At 44.4% G+C, this 17,726-nt stretch overlaps 1 protein-coding gene across 30 annotated transcripts in view; it reads right to left on the reverse strand.

Annotated features, from left to right (window-relative positions):
• The window catches only part of si:ch211-266g18.10 (neurofilament heavy polypeptide), a 147,727-nt gene that overhangs the window by 54,937 nt on the left and 75,064 nt on the right, over positions 1–17,726 (reverse strand). For 28 of the 30 annotated variants that reach the window (XM_046349894.1, XM_046349893.1, XM_046349890.1 and 25 more), the window contains 6 exons: positions 15,982–16,062; positions 15,814–15,861; positions 7,770–7,817; positions 7,634–7,681; positions 7,138–7,182; positions 5,019–5,066 (listed from right to left, as the gene is read on the reverse strand). In XM_046349894.1, coding sequence (XP_046205850.1) covers positions 5,019–5,066; positions 7,138–7,182; positions 7,634–7,681; positions 7,770–7,817; positions 15,814–15,861; positions 15,982–16,062 — 318 coding nt within the window. The remainder of the gene's footprint in view (positions 1–5,018; positions 5,067–7,137; positions 7,183–7,633; positions 7,682–7,769; positions 7,818–15,813; positions 15,862–15,981; positions 16,063–17,726) is intronic. The other 2 variants (XM_046349878.1, XM_046349870.1) reach the window with 1 other exon arrangement.

The following is a 17,726-nucleotide window of genomic DNA, read 5'->3' on the forward strand; positions in this document are numbered from 1 at the left end:
AAGTTTGAAATATCCAATAAATGTCGTTCTACTTCATGATTGTGTCCCACTTGTTGTTGATTCTTCACAAAAAAACACAGTTTTATATCTTTATGTTTGAAGCCTGAAATGTGGCAAAAGGTCGCAAAGTTCAAGGGGGGCGAATACTTTCGCAAGGCACTGTATAAGAAAACCTGCTTTGAACCATCAAACAGGCAAACGCATCAATACAGGACTAAGATTGAATCGTACAACACCGTCTCCGATGCTCGTTGGATGTGGCAGGGCTTGAAAACTATTACGGACTAGAAAGGGATGCACAGAGCTGCCCAGTTTCACGAGCCTACCAGACGAGCAAAATTACTTCTATGCTCGCTTCGAGGCAAGCAACACGGAAGCATGCATGAGAGCATCAGCTGTTCCGGACAACTGTGTGATCATGCTCTCCGTAGCCGATGTGAGTAAGACCTTTAAACCGGTTAACATTAACAAGGCCTCAAGACCAGACGGATTACCAGGATGTGTACGCTGAGGATGCGCTGACCAACTGGCAAGTGTCTTCACATAAAACTGCCAAATACTCCACCCAAGTCATAGACTTTTCTCTCTGCTACCGCACGGCAAGCAGTACCGAAGTGGAACGCCTAGGTCCAAAAGGCTTCTTAACAGCTTTTACCCCCAAGCCATAAGACTCCTTCTTATGCTAATCAAATATACTATTTGTTTCCCCCCCAACCCCATTTTTATGCTGTTGCTACTCTGTTTTTTACCGATGCATAGTCACTTTACCTCTACCTACATGTACATATAACCTCAATTATCTTGACTAACCTATGCCCGCGCACATAGACTCTGTACCGGTACCCCCTGTATATAGCCTCGCTACTGATATTTTATTTCTCTTATCTGTTGTTTTTCTATTTTTCTTCTTTGTTATATGTATTTTTTATTTTATTTATTTCAGTTTATTTTAGTAAATACTTTTTAACACTTTTTTTCTTAAAACTGCATTGTTGGTTAAAGGGCTTGTAGTAAGTTTAAGCTCTACAGCTCGTAACAAATCACTAGAATTTTCACTAGATGTTGGAACATTGCTACCGGGACGTGCTTCCATTCAGCCACAAGATTATTAGTGAGGTTGGGCACTGATGTTGGGCAATTAGGCCTGGCTAGCAGTCGGTGTTCCAATTCATCCCAAAGGTGTTCAATGGGGTTGAGGTCAGGGCTCTGTACAGGCCAGTCAAGTTCTTCCACACCAATTTCGACAAACCATTTCTGTATGGACCTCGCTTTGTGCATGGGGGCATTGTCATGCTGAAACAGGAAAGGGTTTTCCACATACTGCTGCCACAAAGTTGGAAGCACAGATGTCATACTCCAACCTCGGCCAACAGCTCCGCCCCCCGCTACTCACCCAAGCCTCTCCAGGTTCTCCTTTACCCAAATCCAGATAGCAGATGTTCTGAAAGAGCTGCAAAACCTGAACCCGTACAAATAAACTGGGCTTGACAATCTGGACCCTCTATTTCTGAAACTATCCGCCGCCATTGTCGCAACCCCTATTACCAGCCTGTTCAACCTCTCTTTCATATCGTCTGAGATCACCAAGGATTGGAAAGCTGCCGCAGTCATCCCCCTCTTCAAAGGGGGAGACACCCTGGACCCAAACTGTTACAGACCTATATCCATTCTGCCCTGCCTATCTAAGGTCTTCGAAAGCCAAGTCAACAAACAGGTCACTGACCATCTCGAATCCCACCGTACCCTCTCCGCTGTGCAATCTGGTTTCCGAGCCGGTCACGGGTGCACCTCAGCCACGCTCAAGGTACTAAACGATATCATAACCGCCATCGATAAAAGACAGTCCTGTGCAGCCGTCTTCATCGACCTGGCCAAGGCTTTCGAATCTGTCAATCACCATATTCTTATCGGCAGACTCGGTAGCCTCGGTTTTTGTAATGACTGCTTTGCCTGGTTCACCAACTACTTTGCAGACAGAGTTCAGTGTGTCAAATCGGAGGGCATGTTGTCCGGTCCTCTGGTAGTCTCTATGGGGTTGCCACAGGGTTCAATTCTTGTGCCGACTCTTTTTCTCTGTATATATCAATGATGTTGCTCTTGCTGTGGGCGATTCGCTGATACAACACTCCTTCCGTGGCCTCCAACTGCTCTTAAATACTAGTAAAACCAAATGCATGCTTTTCAACCGTTCGCTGCCTGCAGCCGCACGCCCGACTAGCATCACCACCCTTGTTGGTTCCGACCTTGAATATGTGGACATCTATATGTACCTAGGTGTCTGGCTTGTCTAAACTCTCCTTCCAGACTCATATCAAACATCTCCAATCTAAAATCAAATCTAGAGTCTGCTTTATATTCCGCAATAAAGCCTCCATCACTCACGCCGCCAAACTTACCGTAGTAAAACTGACTATCCTACCGATCCTCGACTTCGGCGATGTCATCTACAAAATAGCTTCCAATAGTCCACTCAGCAAACTGGATGCAGTTTATCACAGTGCCGTCCGTTTTGTTACTAAAGCACCTTATACCACCGACCACTGTGACCTGGTTGCTCTAGTCGGCTGGCCCTCGCTACATATCGCCAGACCCACTGGTTCCAGGTCATCTACAAGTCCATGCTAGGTAAAGCTCCGCCTTATCTCAGTTCACCCATCCGTAGCACTCACTTCCGTCATCATGAAGTGCTTTGAGAGACTAGTCAAGGACCATATCACCTCCACCCTACCTAACACCCTAGACCCACTCCAATTTGCTTACCGCCCAAATAGGTCCACAGACGATGCACTCTCAACCACACTGCCCTAACCCATCTGGACAAGAGGAATACCTATGCGAGAATGCTATTCATCGACTACAGCTCGGCATTCAACACCATAGTACCCTCCAAGCTCGTCATCAAGCTCGAGACCCTGGGTCTCGTCCCCGCCCTGTGCAACTGGGTACTGGACTTCCTGACGGGCCGCCCCCAGGTGGTGAGGGTAGGCAACAACATCTCCACCCCGCTGATCCTCAACACTGGGGCCCCACAAGGGTGCGTTCTCTCCTGTACTCCCTGTTCACCCACGACTGCGTGGCCACGCACACTTAAAACTCAATCATCAAGTTTGCGGACGACACAACAGTGGTAGGCTTGATTACCAACAACGACGAGACGGCCTACAGTGAGGAGGTGAGGGCCCTCGGAGTGTGGTGTCAGGAAAATAACCTCACACTCAACGTCAACAAAACTAAGGAGATGATTGTGGACTTCAGGAAACAGCAGAGGGAACACCCCCCTATCCACATCGATGGAACAGTAGTGGAGAGGGTAGTAAGTTTTAAGTTCCTCGGCATACACATCACAGACAAATTGAATTGGTCCACTCACACAGACAGCATCGTGAAGAAGGCGCAGCAGCGCCTCTTCAACCTCAGGAGGCTGAAGAAATCCGGCTTGTCACCAAAAGCACTCACAAACTTCTACAGCATCCTAGCGGGCTGTATCACCGCCTGGTACGGCAACTGCTCCGCCCACAACCGTAAGGCTCTCCAGAGGGTGGTGAGGTCTGCACAACACATCACCGGGGGCAAACTGGGGCGGCAGCGTAGCCTAGTGGTTAGAGCGTTGGACTGAGCAGGCAGTTAACCCACTGTTCCCAGGCCGTCATTGAAAATAAGAATGTGTTCTTACCTGACTTGCCTGGTTAAATAAAGGTAAAAATTAAAAACTACCTGCCCTCCAGGACACCTACACCACCCGATGTTACAGGAAGGCCATAAAGATCATCAAGGACAACAACCACCCGAGCCACTGCCTGTTCACCCTGCTATCATCCAGAAGGCGAGGTCAGTACAGGTGCATCAAAGCTGGGACCGAGAGACTGAATAACAGCTTCTATCTCAATGTTAAACAGCCACCACTAACATTGAGTGGCTGCTGTCAACACACTGACTCAACTCCAGCCACTTTAATAATGGGAATTGATGGGAAATTATGTAAAACATATCACTAGCCACTTTAAACAATGCTACCTAATATAATGTTTACATACCCTACATTATTCATCTCATATGTATACGTATATACTGTACTCTATATCATCTACTGCATCCTAATGTAATACATGTATCACTAGCCACTTTAACTATGCCACTTGTTTACATACTCATCTCATAAGTATATACTGTACTCGATACCATCTACTGTATCTTGCCTATGCTGCTCTGTACCATCACTCATTCATACATCTTTATGTACATATTCTTTATCCCCTTACTATGTGTATAAGACAGTAGTTTTTGAAATGTTAGTTAGATTACTTGTTGGTTATTACTGCATTGTCGGAACTAGAAGCACAAGCATTTCGCTACACTCGCATTAACATCTGCTAACCATGTGTATGTGACAAATACAATTTGATTTGATTTGATTTGAAATAAAGATAAAGATTAGGAAGAGCCACTTCCAAAAACATTTTAATATTGTTATGCAGGAACTACTTATTTGACAAGTTCCATCTCTATCAAGCTCTATCAAATTACAAATGCTTCAAAAAATTACAAATTGCTTGTCACGTTCTGACCTTTATTTCCTTTGTTTTGTATTTATTTAGTATGGTCAGGGCGTGAGTTGGGTGGGCAGTCTATGTTTGTTTTTCTATGATTTGGGTATTTCTATGTTTCGGCCTAGTATGGTTCTCAATCAAAGGCAGGTGTCATTAGTTGTCTCTGATTGAGAATCATACATCAGTAGCCTGGGTTGCACTATTTGTTTGTGGGTGATTGTCTATGTTAGTGGCTTGTGTCAGCACAGGTCTCATTTGTAGCTTCACGGTCGTCATTAGTTTCTTGTTTTTGTTACTCCTTTGTATAGTGTTGCAGTGTTCAGTGTTCTCTTTATTAAAATTCACTATGAACACATTCCACGCCGCATTTTGGTCCTCTGATTCTTCAGATGAAGAGGAGGAAGACCGTGACAGAATCACCCACCAACCAAGGACATTGCTTAATAACCGCAGATTTTAAAACATTCTTACCTTTCTTTGCAGGGGCTCTTTTCACCTTTTCTTTAATAACTGCAGCATCTGAATGAAATACAACATAAATGTATTTCTCTATGAATATAGCAAGACCAACATATGTCTCTATCATTATGTACTGTCTGTAATTTTTGTGAAAAAAGTCTAAATACATTGTTTCATTAATTAGTATGTTAATGTATGCATATACACTGTATGTGTGCATATACAGTGCCTTATTCTAAAATGGATTACATTTTTAAAAATCCTCTGCAATCTACACATAATACCCCATAATGACCAAGTGAAAACAGGATTTGTATTTTAAATAAACAGAAATTATTGACAGTATGCAGACCCTTTGCTATGAGACTCTAAATTGAGCTGAGCTGCATCCATTGATAATCCTTGAGCTGTTTCTACTGTACACCTTGATTGGAGTCCACCTGTGGTAAATTCCGTTGATTGGTCATGATTTGTAAAAGTACACCCCTGTCTATATAAGGTCCCACAGTTGACAGTGCATGTCAGAGCAAAAACCAAGCCATGAGGTTGAAGGAATTGTCCGTAGAGGTTCGAGACAGGATTGTGTCGAGGCACAAATCTAGGGAAGGGTACCAAAACAGTTCTGCAGCATTGAAGGTTCCCAAAAACACAGAGGCTTCCATTATTCTTAAATTGAAGAAGTTTGTAACCACCAAGACTCCTAGAGCTCCTAGAGCTGGCCTCCCAGCCAAACTGAGCAATCGGGGGAGAAGGGCCTTGGTCAGGGAGGTGACCAAGAATCCAATGGTCACTCTGACAGAGCTCTGGAGTTCTTCTGTGGAGAAAGAGAAACTCTGCAGCACACCACCAAGCAGGCCTTTATGGTAGGGTGGCCAGACCTAAGCCACTCCTCAGTAAAAGGCACATGAGAGCCCGCTTGGAGTTTGCCAAAAGGCAGCGAAATACTCTCAGACCATGAGAAACAAGAGTCTCTGGTCTGATGAAACCAATATTGAACTCTTTGGCCTGAATGCCAAGTGTCACATCTGGAGGAATCATGTCGCTATCCCTAAGATGAAGCATGGTGATGGTAGCATCATGCTGTAGGGATGTTTACAGCGTCAGGGACTGGGAGACTAGTCAGGATTGAGGCAAAGATGAACGGAGCAAAGCACAGAAAGATCCATGATGAAAACTTCCTCCAGAGCACTTAGAACCTCAGACTGGGGTGAAGGTTCAACTTCCAACAGGACAACGGCCCTGAGCACACAGCCAAGACAAGGCAGGAGTGGCTTCGGGACAAGTCTCTGAATGTCCTTGAGTGGCCCAGCCAGAGCCCAGAATTGAACCTGATTGACCATCTCTGGAGAGACGTGAAAATAGTGGTGCAGCAACGCTCCCCATCCAAACTGACAGAGTTTAAGAGGATCTGCAAAGAAGAATGGGAGAAACTCCCCAAATATTGGTGTGCCAAGCTTGTAGCGTCATACCCAAAAAGACTCGAGGCTGTAAGGCGCTTTAACAAAGTACTAAGTAAAGGGTCTGAATACTTACTTAAGTGTGATATTTCAAAAAATATATATAAATGAGAAAAAATGTCTAAATACCTGTTTTTGCTTTGCCGTTATGGGGTATTGTGTGTAGATTGATGAATAAGGCTGTAATGTAACAAAATGTGGAAAAAGTTAAGGGTTCTGAATACTTTCTGAATGCACTGTGTATGTGTATTATATATATAAATATACATATTTTCATATATATGTGTGTGTGTGTGTGTGTGTGTGTGTGTGTGTGTGTGTGTGTGTGTGTGTGTGTGTGTGTGTGTGTGTGTGTGTGTGTGTGTGTGTGTGTGTGTGTGTGTGTGTGTGTGTGTGTGTGTGTGTGTGTGTGTGTGTGTGTGTGTGTTTATATTGTATTATACTGGGAATATTTGGAAAAGAGACCCATGCCTCTGTCTCTGTTAAAGTAAAGGTAACTTTTTTTTCAAGAGTTGGTTTGGCCTTTTCTTTAGAAAATTAAGCTTCTAAGTTCAAATACAAGTCTTTACAATAAGATATTGATATCACTTTTAATACATAGCATAAAACAGAGACATAGGCCTACTTATTATTGGAATAAATGGAAAAATAACATTTAAAAATTAATTTGACACCTTTCTTTGCTGGAGTTAGTTTGGCCTCTTCTTTTGCTCCAGTATCTAAATCAGAATAAAAAATTTAAAAAATGATGCATTTGTCATTTAGCAGACCTTCTAATCCAGAGCAATTTACAGGAGCGATTAGGTGCGTTGCACAAGGGCAAATTAACAGATTTTTTACCCAGAGCGTTGGGCCAGTAACCAAAAGGTCGCTGGTTTGAGACACCAAGGAAGACCTTGGTGTCTCGAACCAGCGACCTTTTGGTTACTGGCCCAACGCTCTGCTAGGCTACCTGCCGCTATTGTATACATTACAGTCTTTCCTGATTCAGACTATAGAGTAAAGCCAAAATGTACTGTGCTTGTTCAGATATTTTCTTTTCACATTGTCCTTTCCAGCACAGTTCCAGCAACTACTGTTGATGGGTATCTAGGCCAGCCCAGTATACTGTAGCTTGGCATAACTCAGTTGTGAAAAAGGGTTCTGTGGTTAACAAAGACTACTTTGTACCTTTCTTTGATGTAGCTGCTTTGGTTTTTTCTTTGGGAACTTCAGCTTCTAAAACAATCATTGGATGAGACACAACATTAATCTCAGGAACTGGGCTATTATACATTTGATGCAACAAAAACAATCATATCTGTACCTGTTTTTGTAGGTTCTGGTTTGGCTTGCTCCTTAGCTTCCTTGGGCTCTAATCAAATACGAACAAGACAATTTACTGCAACAATTCAGACTGCAATTCAATCTGAGTAAAATAAAACATTGTTTGAGAAATAAACACAGTACACTCACAAAAATAGGCCTAATTACTGTAGACAAAAGTGTTAAAGTGTAGTTAATAAACCTAAACCTCGCCCTAACCTTAGCCCTTATTGCCATAATCCCTAACCTGACTCTATCAGGTTGTTCCATCAATAGAGATGCAGTCTACAGTTTGTTGATAGTTTGACCCTCTGTAAGGGGAGTCACCTTTCTCTCCACTCTTGCAATGTGATTGCTGTGTGACAAACAAATAGTTATGAGATTGACATCTTGCTTTTTGGTAGCGGTTAAGTGCATAGGACCAGTAATCAAAAGGTTGCTGGTTTGAATCACTGAGCCATCTAGGTGCAAAATCTGACGATGTGCCCTTAAGCAAGGCACTTAACCCTTATTGCTCCTGAATGTTGTTTGCTAAAATGTAAATACTCATCTTGTGTCAGAAGTCTCCCTGCTACTTATTGTAAAATATTGCTGGATATATGTTTAACCTTTAATGAAACTGGAACCATATGTGATAATATCATAATTGTTTTGATTGTAGAAGTCAAAGAACTAATAATTTACCTTGCTTTACAGGAGCTGGTTTGACCTTCTCTGTAGCAACCTGGATGCCAGGCTTCCCCAAAAAATAGATCAATCATTTTTGGAGGATTTAGTCTTAAATGTCCTTCAATTCGCAAGAGGCTGAATGTATCTCACCGAAAAAAAGTATCAGAGCGAACGAAATAGCGCCCACTCTGTCTCAGTATATGTAGCCCATCTATCTGATGTGGTCTGGTCAAAAGAGTATGACACTTATCGCCGTAGCATTGAATGCACGGGAAGCCAACGAGCATTTGGCCTATCTTGATATAAAAAGTGTCAAATAATAGCCAATCAGCATTGCGCTAAACTGAGAGCTCAGCTGTGAATGGTCCTGGCACACAAAAAAAATGGAAGCCAGTTTGGATTTGGCTTCACACCAATCACATCACATTGTCATGTTTTACTCCTGTGGCTAGCCAGCTAGCTAAATCATCCCTTTCCTATTTTAGCCATAGATGGAGAGAGGGATTTGAACATGTGGTTTTACATGAACTTATTTGACCATGCTGTAGGTCATGTAACTGTTTGTTACATACAACATGTTTTGTGGACTTCACTGGACCGATGTTGGCTTCTGGTTTTGTGATGAAACAAATGTGTGGTTGAATTTATTCTGTTTTAGGCCTATATATCACATTGTTTAATTTTTATACATTTTTATATATCACATTGTCAAGGCATATCAACAAACAAGTTACAGAGCAAACAGTGCAATTTGTAGGATAGTAGGATGTGAGATGGGAATAGACGATGGAGGAGGAATAGGTATGAAGGACACAGACAGTCAGCCAAGCAGAGGAATTTTCATCGGGGAATGTGTGGTCCAGAGTTGGGAGAGTTACTGCTGCGCCAGACTCCGGCACACCAAATATTGTTTAGTGACATAAAAAATGTACCTGTGGAAAAGACCATCTTTTGTGTTCCTGACTTTTTAAAACTTCAGTCAAGAATACAGTAGCATATGCAGGACATATACACTGAGTATGCCGAACATTAGGAACACCTTCCTAATATTGAGTTGCCCTTAAAACAGCCTCAATCCGTCGGGGCATGGACTCCACAAGTTGTCGAAGGCATTCCACAGGATGAAGGCCCATGCTGACTCCAATGTTTCCCATAGTTGTGTCAAGTTGGCTGGATGTCCTTTGGGTGGTGGACCATTCTTGACACACACGGGAAACTGAGCATGAAAAACCCAGCAGTTCTTGACACAAACCGGTGCGTCTGGCACCTACCACCATACTCCTTTCAAAGGAACTTTTGTCTTGCCCATTTACACTCTGTATCACACCCTGATCTGTTTCACCTGTCTTTGTGATTGTCTCCACCCAACTCCAGGTGTCGCAAATCTTCCCCATTATACCCTGTGTATTTATACCTGTGTTCTCTGTTTGTCTGTTGCCAGTTCATTTTGATCATCAAACCTACCAGTGGTTTCCCCCTTGCTCCTGTTTTGTCTTGTCACATCCTGACTATAGAGAGCCTTTTATTTTCTGTTGGTTAGGTCGGGGTGTGACTAGGGTGGGTAATCTAGGTTGTTTTATTTCTATGTTGGCCTGGTATTGTTCCCAATCAGAGGCAGCTGTTTATTGTTGACTCTGATTGGGGATCAAATTTAGGCAGCCATTTCCCCACTGTGTTTTGAGGGATCTTGTTTATGTGTAGCTGTGCTGAGCCCAGTCCAGGCACGGAATCCAGTCCCGCTTCAAGGCCGGAGCCTTCCTCGGCGCCGGTGCCCAGTCTGGGTGCAGCGTTCAACCCAGCCCGGACCTGTGGGCTGGGCGGGGGCAAAGTCCCGCACCAATGCCACCGATGCTGGATCTGCGGGATGAGTGGGTTCTTCGTCCCGCACCAGAGCGCCAACCGCGCTAGATGCCCACAGCGTCCAAACCCAAGAATGTGAAGGTTCTTGAAAGGATCTGCAAGGACCCTCCCCTATAGAGTTAGGTTTTGCGGCCGGAGTCCGCACCTTTGGGGGGGGGTTACTGTCACGCCCTGACCATAGAGCCTTTTATTCTCTATGTTGGTTTGGTCGGTGTGTGACTCGGGTGGGTAATCTATGTTGTTTTATTTCTGTTGGCTGGTATGGTTCCCAGTCAGAGGCAGCTGTTTATCGTTGTCTCTTATTGGGGATCATATCTAGGCAGCCATTTCCCTACTGTGTTTTGTGGGATCTTGTTTACGTGTAGTTGCCTGTGAGCACTCCATAGAAGCGACTTACAAATTGGTGCATTCACCTTATGACATCAGTGGAACAGCCACTTTACAATAGTGCATCTAATATTTTAAGGGGGGAGGGGGTGAGAAGGATTACTTTATCCTATCCTAGGTATTCCTTAAAGAGGTGGGGTTTCAGGTGTCTCCGGAAGGTGGTGATTGACTCCGCTGTCCTGGCGTCGTGAGGGAGTTTGTTCCACCATTGGGGAGCCAGAGCAGCGAACAGTTTTGACTGGGCTGAGCGGGTGTACTTCCTCAGTGGTAGGGAGGCGAGCAGGCCAGAGGTGGATGAACGCAGTGCCCTTGTTTGGGTGTAGGGCCTGATCAGAGCCTGGAGGTACTGAGGTGCCGTTCCCCTCACAGCTCCGTAGGCAAGCACCATGGTCTTGTAGCGGATGCGAGCTTCAACTGGAAGCCAGTGGGAGAGCGGAGGAGCGGGGTGACGTGAGAGAACTTGGGAAGGTTGAACACCAGACGGGCTGCGGCGTTCTGGATGAGTTGTAGGGGTTTAATGGCACAGGCAGGAGCCCAGCCAACAGCGAGTTGCAGTAATCCAGACGGGGATGACAAGTGCCTGGATTAGGACCTGCGCCGCTTCCTGTGTGAGGCAGGGTCGTACTCTGCGGATGTTGTAGAGCATGAACCTACAGGAACGGGCCACCGCCTTGATGTTAGTTGAGAACGACAGGGTGTTGTCCAGGATCACGCCAAGGTTCTTAGCGCTCTGGGAGGAGGACACAATGGAGTTGTCAACCGTGATGGCGAGATCATGGAGCGGGCAGTCCTTCCCCGGGAGGAAGAGCAGCTCCGTCTTGCCGAAGTTCAGCTTGAGGTGGTGATCCGTCATCCACACTGATATGTCTGCCAGACATGCAGAGATGCGATTCGCCACCTGGTCATCAGAAGGGGAAAGGAGAAGATTAATTGTGTGTCGTCTGCATAGCAATGATAGGAGAGACCATGTGAGGTTATGACAGAGCCAAGTGACTTGGTGTATAGCGAGAATAGGAGAGGGCCTAGAACAGAGCCCTGGGGGACACCAGTGGTGAGAGCGCGTGGTGAGGAGACAGATTCTCGCCACGCCACCTGGTAGGAGCGACCTGTCAGGTAGGACGCAATCCAAGCGTGGGCCGCGCCGGAGATGCCCAACTCGGAGAGGGTGGAGAGGAGGATCTGATGGTTCACAGTATCGAAGGCAGCCGATAGGTCTAGAAGGATGAGAGCAGAGGAGAGAGAGTTAGCTTTAGCAGTGCGGAGCGCCTCCGTGATACAGAGAAGAGCAGTCTCAGTTGAATGACTAGTCTTGAAACCTGACTGATTTGGATCAAGAAGGTCATTCAGAGAGAGATAGCGGGAGAGCTGACCAAGGACGGCACGTTCAAGAGTTTTGGAGAAAAGAAAGAAGGGATACTGGTCTGTAGTTGTTGACATCGGAGGGATCGAGTGTAGGTTTTTTCAGAAGGGTGCAACTCTCGCTCTCTTGAAGACGGAAGGGACGTAGCCAGCGGTCAGGGATGAGTTGATGAGCGAGGTGAGGTAAGGGAGAAGGTCTCCGGAAATGGTCTGGAGAAGAGAGGAGGGGATAGGGTCAAGCGGGCAGGTTGTTGGGCGGCCGGCCGTCACAAGACGCGAGATTTCATCTGGAGAGAGAGGGAGAAAGAGGTCAGAGCACAGGGTAGGGCAGTGTGAGCAGAACCAGCGGTGTCGTTTGACTTAGCAAACGAGGATCGGATGTCGTCGACCTTCTTTTCAAAATGGTTGACGAAGTCATCTGCAGAGAGGGAGGGGGGGGGGAGGGGAGGAGGATTCAGGAGGGAGAAGGTGGCAAAGAGCTTCCTAGGGTTAGAGGCAGATGCTTGGAATTTAGAGTGGTAGAAAGTGGCTTTAGCAGCAGAGACAGAGGAGGAAAATGTAGAGAGGAGGGAGTGAAAGGATGCCAGGTCCGCAGGGAGGCGAGTTTTCCTCCATTTCCGCTCGGCTGCCCGGAGCCCTGTTCTGTGAGCTCGCAATGAGTCATCAAGCCACGGAGCGGGAGGGGAGGACCGAGCCGGCCTGGAGATAGGGGACATAGAGAGTCAAAGGATGCAGAAAGGGAGGAGAGGAGGGTTGAGGAGGCAGAATCAGGAGATAGGTTGGAGAAGGTTTGAGCAGAGGAAGAGATGATAGGATGGAAGAGGAGAGAGTAGCGGGGGAGAGAGAGCGAAGGTTGGGACGGCGCGATACCATCCAGTAGGGGCAGTGTGGGAAGTGTTGGATGAGAGCGAGGGAAAAGGATACAAGGTAGTGGTCGGAGACTTGGAGGGGAGTTGCAATGAGGTTAGTGGAAGAACAGCATCTAGTAAAGATGAGGTCGAGCGTATTGCCTGCCTTGTGAGGGGGGAAGGTGAGAGGGTGAGGTCAAAAGAGGAGAGGAGTGTGGAAAGGAGGCAGGCAGAGGAATGAGTCAAAGGTAGACGTGGGGAGGTTAAAGTCGCCCAGAACTGTGAGAGGTGAGCCGTCCTCAGGAAAGGAGCTTATCAAGGCATCAAGCTCATTGATGAACTCTCCGAGGGGAACCTGGAGGGCGATAAATGATAAGGATGTTAAGCTTGAAAGGGCTGGTAACTGTGACAGCATGAAATTCAAAGGAGGCGATAGACAGATGGGTAAGGGGAGAAAGAGAGAATGACCACTTGGGAGAGATGAGGATCCCGTGCCACCACCCCGCTGACCAGAAGCTCTCGGGGTGTGCGAGAACACGTGGGCGGACGAAGAGAGCAGTAGGAGTAGCAGTGTTATCTGTGGTGATCCATGTTTCTGTCAGTGCCAAGAAGTCGAGGGACTGGAGGGAGGCATAGGCTGAGATGAACTCTGCCTTGTTGGCTGCAGATCGGCAGTTCCAGAGGCTACCGGAGACCTGGAACTCCACGTGGGTCGTGCGCGCTGGGACCACCAGATTAGGGTGGCAGCGGCCACGCGGTGTGGAGCGTTTGTATGGTCTGTGCAGAGAGGAGAGAACAGGGATAGACAGACACATAGTTGACAGGCTACAGAAGAGGCTACGCTAATGCAAGGAGATTGGAATGACCGTTGCGTTAAAAACGACGTTAAAAGAAAACGACAACAATTATCTTTGATACACAGACGGCTATGTAGCTAGCTATGTAGCTAGCTACGATCAAACAAATCAAACCGTTGTGCTGTAATGAAATGAAATGAAAAATGTGATACTACCTGTGGAGCGAAGCGGAATGCGACCGGAGTTGTTGAGTGCGGAAGTTCTATTCAGTAGACGTTGGCTAGCTGTTGGCTAGCTAGCAGTGTCTCCTACGTTAAGGACGACAAATAGCTGGCTAGCTAACCTCAGTAAATTAAGATAATCACTCTAAGAGCCCACAGGTTGTCGATTGGATTGAGGTCCGGCGACTGAGATGGGCATGGCAAAACATTGATTTTGTTGTCGCTGAACCATTTCTGTGTGGATCTTGAGGTATGTTTTGGGTCTTTGTCTTGTTGGAAAGTCCACCTACGGCCAAGTCCCAACCTTCTGGCAAAGGTAACTAGATTGTCCGCCAAAATTGGCTGATACTTGGTAGAATTCATTATGCCATCAATCTTAACCAGTGCCCCTGGACCTCTGGAATTAAAACAGTCCCAAAACATCACTGATCCCCCTCCATATTTCACCGTGGGTATGAGGTGCCTCTCCTTGTACGCATCTCTGTTTCAACACCAAACATGCCGATGCTTTATCTGACCAAAACATTCAATTTTGGTCTCATCTGACCAGAGCACCTTCTTCCAGTCATAATTTAAATGATGTTTGGCAAAATCCAAGCGCTTGAATCTGTGTCTTGGGGTCAGAAAGGACTTTCTTCTGGCAACCGATCCAAAGAGACTGTGGGTGTGGAGGTGGCATCTGATGGTGCTTTTTGAAACCTGGTGACCCCAAGACGCCACCAAGGCCTGCAATTCCTTCACAGTGATTCTTGGGGATTTTATTGCTTCTCTCACCATCCTCCTCCCTAATCTGGGGGGCAAAATGCATTTGCATCCTCTACCCGTGAGGTTTTCAACTGTTCCTTATCTTTTGAATTTTCTAATAATTGCCCTGACAGTGCACAGTGGTAAATTCAATCGTTTGTGAATATTCTTGTAGCCATAACGAGATTTATGAAGGTCTATGACCATCTGTCTCTTTTGAACTGCTAGTTCTTTTGTTTCTTTTGGGATATTTCATGTGTGTTACCTCATTTTTATACCCTAGTGAAACAGGAAGTTATGTAATGGCTCAATATAGTTCCTTAAGACTTAGATAAACATAAATGAGTGGAATATAATTTGTGGTTTAATTTTGGTAGATGTTATTTACAATAATATTTAAGGGTGCCATTAATAGTGAAACCTTGATTTGGAGGACATTGATTTTTATTATTTTGGTTGGTTCCATTGAAACATTAATAAAGTACAGTATTTCATATTTCTCACCTGTTGGTATTTTGAGTTTCACTATAATTATATTGTTTATCTTTGTTTTAAGCATTGTTTGTGCATTGCCAGTCGGGGGGGGGGCAGTAATTTTGGAGCCCAGTGTAGCTTCACGTATCGTTTATTCTTTATTGATTTTTGTGCGGTTCACTTATAATAATAAAAAGTCGCACCGATTTCATACTGCATGACGACCGTGACATGTCTATAGTGCCTGTTATCTAGTTTTCCCGGTTTTGACCTATCTGCCTGCTGTGACCCTGAGTCTGTCTGCAGTCCTGTACCTTTGCCCCACTACTCTGGATTACTGAGCTCTGCCTGACCTAACCCTGAGCCTACTTGCCATCCTGTACCTTTGCCTGCCCATATTCGATTTCATAAACATTTGTTACTCCGACACTGTCTGCACCTGGGTCTTACCTTCAAATGTGATACTCTGAATTGCACACATACACAATACATGTCTTATCTCAAGGCTTAAAGATCCTTAACCTGACTCCTCCCCTTCATGTACACTGATTGAAGTGGGCTTAACAAGTGACATCAATAAGGGATCATAGAATTCACCTGGTTAGTCTAGGTCATGGAAAGAGCAGTGCATAAGAGCAATGTATATGGAGCAGTGTATATAAGTTAAAGGTGAACAAATTGGTTACCTTTCTTAACATTCACCAGCTTAGCCTCCTCCTTTAGAACCTCAAGTTCTATTAGAAATACACAAGAACAGTAGAGTAGTGTTACACAATATTCATGTATCAGACTTCATCCAATGCAGATTTCTATGTTCAAAATGTCCAAGTCAAGAAAGAGTCAAAATATTTTACCTGTTTTTTTCACCTTTACTTTTATGTCTGGTAGTTTAGCTGTCTTTTCTTCCTTAACCTCTTTGACAGGTTTCTTTTTGCCTGCAAAATGTGACAAAAATGACATGACAGTAACATTAATTTAAAGGCAATTTAACAGATTTATAGGTGTCAAAATACAATATACCATGTGTTGGTGTTACAGGGCAAATACAGTATATTCCATCTGGTATCAGTCCTAAAAATAACATACGAATACAGCAAGATGCACCATTCGTTAGTAGTCATTTCTATGTTCTATGCTTGCTTTAACCAGCTGCTTACGGTGTCACATAAGCTTTGAAAGTTTGAGCAATCTACAATATTCATTGCTGTTCAATGGAAATTTCAGTTCATTATACATACCAATTAATTCATGCAGAAAATGTTTAACTCAATTGGCTGTAAACAATATTTTTTTAACTATCAATATATGGCTTCAAAATGTTTGAATACATTTCTCCAGCCAAATTCCTCTGCTTTTTAGCAAGTGACAGGGCTGTCGTTTGACTGAAAAAGTAATTAAGGATGGTGGCTTAACGCTAATAAGTCAAAATCTAAATAAAAGGTATAAAAATAAATGTTTGTCATTTAGCAGACACTCTTATCTAGAAAAACATACAGTTAACCTGTTACTCCTACCCCCTACTTTTTCGAACATTCTGTTAAAAATCGCTCAACATTTCAGCGCCCTGCTACTCATGCCAGGAATATAGTATATGCATATGTGTGGATAGAAAACACTCAGACGTTTATAAAACTGGTTAAATCACGGCTGTGACTATAACAGAACGTGCATTTCATCGAAAAGCGCAGGAAAATCTGATCACTGAAAATGCGAAAATATATCCATGCGCCACTAGAACCCATTGTTGAATGTGAACCACATTAAATGGGGCCGAGTCTTGTCAACAGTCTTGTCATTTGCCTATGATTTGTTTCTTGGTCAAACAGACACGAGGCAGCGCATTTCATCTGGTCTCCGACCGGATATTTTGGTTGAGATTTACCCGGACATTATGTCCAGACATACAGCTATAGAATATACATCGCCTCGTGATCAATTTGATCAATTATTTATGTTTACTAATACCTAAAGTTGCATTACAAAAGTATTTCGAAGTGTTTTGTGAAAGTTTATCGTCAACTTTTTTAATTTAAAAAAATGACGTTACGTTATAAAACGCTATTTTTGTCCTTGAACACACAGTCTTCATAGATCTATATCTAGGCTATATATGGACTGATTTAATCGCAAAAAAGACCCAATAGTGATGTTTATGGGACATCTAGGCGTGCCAACAAAGAAGATGGTCAAAGGTAATGAATGTTTTATATTTTATTTGTGCGTTTTGTGTAGCGACGACTATGCTAATTATTTTGTTTACGTCCCCTGCGGGTATTTTGGGGTGCTACATGCTATCAGATAATAGCTTCTCATGCTTTCGCCGAAAAGCATTTTAAAAATCTGACTTATTGCCTGGATTCACAATGAGTGTAGCTTTAATTCAGTACCCTGCATGTGTATTTTAATGAACGTTTAAGTTTTAACGAGTGCTATTAGCATTTAGCGTAGTGCATTTGCATTTCCAGATGTCTAGATGGGACGCCTGCGTGTCGGGTAGGAGTAAGAGGTTAAAGGTGCAATGATGAATGATATGATTTTTGAAGAAAATAATCTGTTACACTTTGAGCTGATTTTTTGGGCCCTGTGCCTTGTATTTGTA

Source organism: Oncorhynchus gorbuscha, linkage group LG05, assembly GCF_021184085.1.
Source record: "Oncorhynchus gorbuscha isolate QuinsamMale2020 ecotype Even-year linkage group LG05, OgorEven_v1.0, whole genome shotgun sequence".
In the NCBI taxonomy this organism is placed as follows: domain Eukaryota; kingdom Metazoa; phylum Chordata; class Actinopteri; order Salmoniformes; family Salmonidae; genus Oncorhynchus; species Oncorhynchus gorbuscha.